We start from the raw sequence: 5,000 nt of genomic DNA on the forward strand, positions 1-5,000 counted from the left end.
TTTTGTTCAGCGGCTATTTGCGAGGGAATGCTTAAGAATTTCACATGCTGGCTCAGTTGGAAGTGTAGGGCTAAGGAAATTACTGCCATGTACACGTTTTGTTCCTCCGCCGACTGCTTCTTCTGATGGGCACTTAGTGTTCCGGCAATGAATAGCCGTTTATTTCATGCAGTTGTGTTCGACTGTGAAAAATTTTGCGGATACACTTGAAAAATGATACAGTTCAGTGCTACTGCTGCTGCTGCAAAATTGTTGATTACTTCAGATAAAATAAAGTATTCCGCAGCATGGTCCCGATTTTTTCTCACAATTCTTTGTTCCTTGATGGTTTGAAGAAAGGAACCGAATAGCCATGGACAGGAAACAGGGGACAGAATAGCCGAATATTATGATTGTGTTTGTGGAGCACAGGATATCCATCCCCAAGTGAGATTTATGGTGGATTCGTCCAAAAGCCTATTCGTGTCATGGAGATTCTTCCGCACTAAAGATGATTCGCCCGATGGTAATTAGCAGAGTAAACCAGCCATAGTCCACTTTCGATATATTAATGTTCAGTCCTAAACAGAAGGTTTCATCTCGGGGCTCTGGGTAATAAATATAAGGATTTGTATGAGTTTATTCCCGTGAGCCTCGAGATGATGCCTTTTGTTTGAGTCTGAATTTTTATATACCGAAATCAAAAGTGGGCTTTTTTAGGCCAACTTGTAAGGTGCAGATTACTCAATCGTTTCACTCCACGAGATATTCGTTGTCATCGATTAAACTGTTGCCGGGCAAATCATCTTTGGTCTGGGAAAATCTACTGGGCATTTTGCAATCTGTTTTGGGTTCTGCTTCATAACAGGAAATGGATCCCCGCACCATTTGTTGGAAAGGTGGTGCTGTACTCAGCATTCTGGACTCCGCCCAAGAATTGTGGATCAGTCAGCGAGAGTGGATGACTATTGGTGTCAGGGTGTTGAGAGAGAGGTCGCCTTTTATATGGACTATGTGCAGTTAGGGCTTTAGTAGAGGCCTAAATGCTCTACAGCTTATAAGGCATTTTAGGAGCAGAGCAACAGCTGGTGTGTGCACAGGAGGTCATCAGAATATACTGAGTGACCAGTTCGTCGAAACAGCTCTAAGCTGCAGTGTTGGATATTGCAATGCTTTCCAAAGCGAGAGATTATTCAGTTCGATCCGCTCCATGACTACGACTTTCCTCTGATCGCTGTAGCTGTTGCTTGTGTACACTTAAGAACGGAGCACACACAGAGGAAAGGAAGAACGGACGGGTAAAGGGTGATCCGTCAGCTTCAATTTGCAAGAACTTCAGAGCTAACAAAACGGGCGCCGTTATAATGAAGTGAATGAAATGAATCGTTTACAAGGACAAATTGTTTTTTTTTCGTCATTCAGTGACGGTTTGTTCAGAAACCGATCAAGCACATTAGATGTCGTAACGGGACAAAGCGATGTGATTATTTTACAAGACTGAAAAGAACTGGAAACGAAATGAAGGGATGTATTTTTTGCGATGATGATGACTCGGTGATACTCGGGAAAAACCCGAGTGCTTCTTTGCAGGAGTCGACCCTACGACCTTCCGATTACTAATTCGGATACTCTACCACTGAGCTATAGGAAACTCTTGGGAACTTAGGCCATTAAACTTTGTTGAAGCTTTGTTGAAGCTTCGCCCCTATCGTTTGCGGTTCTGGGAGCTGTCTGTCGTTGATGCTGAATGCTCTTCGTCCGTTGGAGAATATTCCGTACCCAAGCTGGCCAAATTTTCCTCGGGCGTTCGTTGGTGCTTCCAATGATTTCAGTATACGGTTCATATGTGTTATACAGAGATATTTTCAAAGCATTGCAAAATGTTGTTCTCAATGGCCAATAAAACAGTGTCCTCCGGATAACAACGTTTCTTTTGTGATTTCTCTTTGTAACAACACTGACTTGAAATAAAAGATACGCTTGGCAGTCATTTACCAAGATGAAATTTCACGACGTCACGCGCACGGCGTTGTCGGGTTTGTGCTTATCGTCGCGTCAGTGCGTTTTTTTACTTCCATCTCAAAGTTCCAGAGGCTAACAATGAAAGTTTTCACGACTCAGTGACTCGTAAACGTTGGCAAAAATATCTCTGACAACAATTTCATATTTCACACTGGGGTCCGCCTATAGTGGGCCATGAGTCATGGCGACAGAAACTAGAGTGAATTTGAGATTCACTTGGTGCCTTATCGCCCATAAAACTAGACTCGAGATTGTACTTCGACTTTTCTGAAGATATCTCGTTTCTAAAGTTGCAAAGTAAGGTACTTTAAGTGAAATGAACCCCGTTCACATTCAAATTAGAACTCGGCCATACTCAACTCTTTCTTTCCCAAGATTTAAAAGGTCGCTCTCCAAATTAATACCATAGATTTCGTTGCTTGCTGGTCATGAGAATTTAGCAAATATACATTCTGATCACTCCTTGTGGTCAGAGGGTTAAAGCCTTCTTACGTGAATCCGCCCAATGTTTCGCGTACTTGTGTTTCCATGGTAATGCTGATGATATGGACACCTGCCTCCTTTAAAAGAAAATATTCCTCTGTCACAGCATCTCGTAATTTACTTATTAACTCTGTAACGTTTTCATTGTATTTCGGCATATTTTTATTTTAAAGCTTAAATTTTAGACTTTTTTTAAAGTTTAAGGGAAATCCAGGAATCCTTCTGGGAGCAACGGACTGACTAGGAGTAGCAACATGATGGTAATGATGAGCATATGCCATGTTATTGTCTCCGGGACAATTGTTAAAAGATTTGAAATCACACATAAATCATCTGAATTTAAGTATAATAGCTTTTTAATGCTCTTATATGTTTTATTTTATTGTTCTTAAAAATTGTCATTGGTTTTGAGAACGTTAGACCGTATATGTAGAGCAACGGACAGCTGATGCAGTCGATGCTTGATGACTTTTATCGTAGGTTGATTTTTGAGGAGAGGGAAAAACCGGGGTACACGGAGAAATACCTCTCGAAACAGAGTAGAGAACCAACCAACCTAATCCATATGTGACGCCAAGTCTAGGAATCGAAATTGAGCCACATTGGTGAGAGACAAGTGCTCTCGCTGCGACATCCCTCCTTCACTTACTCAAACGAGTGCCATTAGTTATTTTGAGAAAAATGCTGAGATTTCAGTTACATTCGTTACCCTACCTCTTAAAACGAACTTTTGGGCCATTTATACACTATCTGGGGAGACTGTTAAGTTGGGTTACTAGCTGGAGAGATTTACAACTCATTCCGTGACCATTTAATAAATGAATGCCGAAATTTATTTTAAGGCAACTTACTACGTGGCAACTTTTGAACTTAATTGTCACTCAATGAGGTTCCATCACCTAATGTGTTTTCCTGGTGATTAACTCACATGACGCAAGCACGGCATTAAGTGACTTTAACTACGTCAATAACCCAGAAAGAACGAGTTTATTACCACCACTGAAACGTTTACAAAATCACCCTTTTTACTGTTTTGAGGCAATGTAAAAGTCATCCTAATCGCTACTGCTTTTTATCTCCTCTCCAGGCAGCACATCTTTTGTACAGTTTTCAAACTGTCCATTAATTGCTCTCCCTGTTCCTCCTCTCAATGGTTTCCATGTTCTTTGAAGATGTTTCCACTATAACTGTCGCCTCTACTGGAATTTCCAAACCTCCTTGTTTATTAATGTCAACCTTCAGTGAACCTTAAGCTATCCTTTTTGAAACCAATACGTGCAACTTGGTTGGTGGAAATGTCACAGTATAACTTTTTCACCAGCGCACAGGGGAGGGTTCTTGTGTTAAAAGGATGGGAAAAGGGGGAAATAAATGGTGTATTAACTGGAAGGGAGGTATTACCGTCAGTGTATTATTGCCAATAAAATGTAAGTTGTTTATTACTCAAAAACGCGAAATTAAATTGATTCAAATTATAAAAGTTTCGCAAAATCGCGAAATTTGAAGTGTCGCGAGATATGCGCACATAAAAATCGCGAACTAAACATGTGGCGAAAATATGTAATGAGGTATCTGATTTCTAAGCTTAAAATGATATTTAATTTTAACTTACGAGTATGTTTTATGGAATGCAATGGTTATCATGATGTCAACAGAATTACTTGTAACAGACACACAACTATCAATAAAATTATTATTGACTTGAAAGTAAACGTAATGATTTGAAGTCGGTTTTTTTGCGTGGCAAATATAGAGAGGTTTTAAAAGGTCTCATGTTGTTTTACGTACCTGATCTTGGAATTAACCAATAGAATTTTTGACACTCTATGCAATCTGTATTCACTTAACTTGGTCGACAGATTGTTTCAAGGGCGTTTATTCAGCGTGATTGATGTTCAATCCCATCATCCGCAATGCAGAATTTTAACTAAACTGTGTAAATCATATATATGGTTGCAGATGATTTGACATTTTTGGTTGTAGCCATGGACTGATTAAACAAGCCATGTTTTAATGGTTGGTAAATTTAGGAGAAGTCAAAGGCACAATTTTCCATGCGGTCCGGACCTTTTTCCATAGGTAAATACAGACAGACAGTCTTTTAAGTCCAGTATAATCACCCCTTTTGAAATGATGTCTACCAGATTGGATTATCTTTTCTTCGTAAAGGCTGCGATCACCATTTCTTTGAAATGAAGCACGAAGCTCTCACTACGTCACAAGTCGCAAACATCGTCTTTAATGTGGTCTTGTGTTTCACCGCTATCGGGTTAAACAGTATCACAATCCACGCCATAAGAAAAACATCTTCGCGATGGTTGCCAAAGCCTTTGAAAGCATTGCTCCTGAGTCTGGCCGTTTCTGATATAGGTGTTGGGTTACTGAATCATCCATTGTACATCACACGGCTTGTTATAGAGTTGAAACAAGACGTTACAACCTTCGCAACTTTTTACTGGGTGTATTTGTTTGTAAGTAGTGTGTTTTCGTATGCTTCGTTTTTCGGTGTACTTTCC

General features: G+C 40.0%; 2 protein-coding genes across 2 annotated transcripts in view; both read left to right on the forward strand.

The window, feature by feature from the left end:
- LOC137969582 (actin-related protein 8-like) overlaps nucleotides 1–1,969 on the forward strand; it is a 23,808-nt gene extending 21,839 nt beyond the window's left edge. The window contains exon 13 of the mRNA XM_068815890.1: nucleotides 848–1,969. Coding sequence (XP_068671991.1) covers nucleotides 848–1,003 — 156 coding nt within the window. The 3' untranslated portion in view covers nucleotides 1,004–1,969. The remainder of the gene's footprint in view (nucleotides 1–847) is intronic.
- Nucleotides 1,970–2,124: 155 nt separating this feature from the next.
- The window catches only part of LOC137969583 (melanocyte-stimulating hormone receptor-like), a 3,612-nt gene continuing 736 nt past the window's right edge, over nucleotides 2,125–5,000 (forward strand). Inside the window, exons 1-2 of the mRNA XM_068815891.1 lie at nucleotides 2,125–4,563; nucleotides 4,654–5,000. The exon at nucleotides 4,654–5,000 is cut by the window's right edge and continues 736 nt beyond it. Of these exons, the coding sequence (XP_068671992.1) occupies nucleotides 4,539–4,563; nucleotides 4,654–5,000 (372 nt within the window). The 5' untranslated portion in view covers nucleotides 2,125–4,538. The remainder of the gene's footprint in view (nucleotides 4,564–4,653) is intronic.

Source organism: Montipora foliosa, chromosome 9, assembly GCF_036669935.1.
Source record: "Montipora foliosa isolate CH-2021 chromosome 9, ASM3666993v2, whole genome shotgun sequence".
In the NCBI taxonomy this organism is placed as follows: domain Eukaryota; kingdom Metazoa; phylum Cnidaria; class Anthozoa; order Scleractinia; family Acroporidae; genus Montipora; species Montipora foliosa.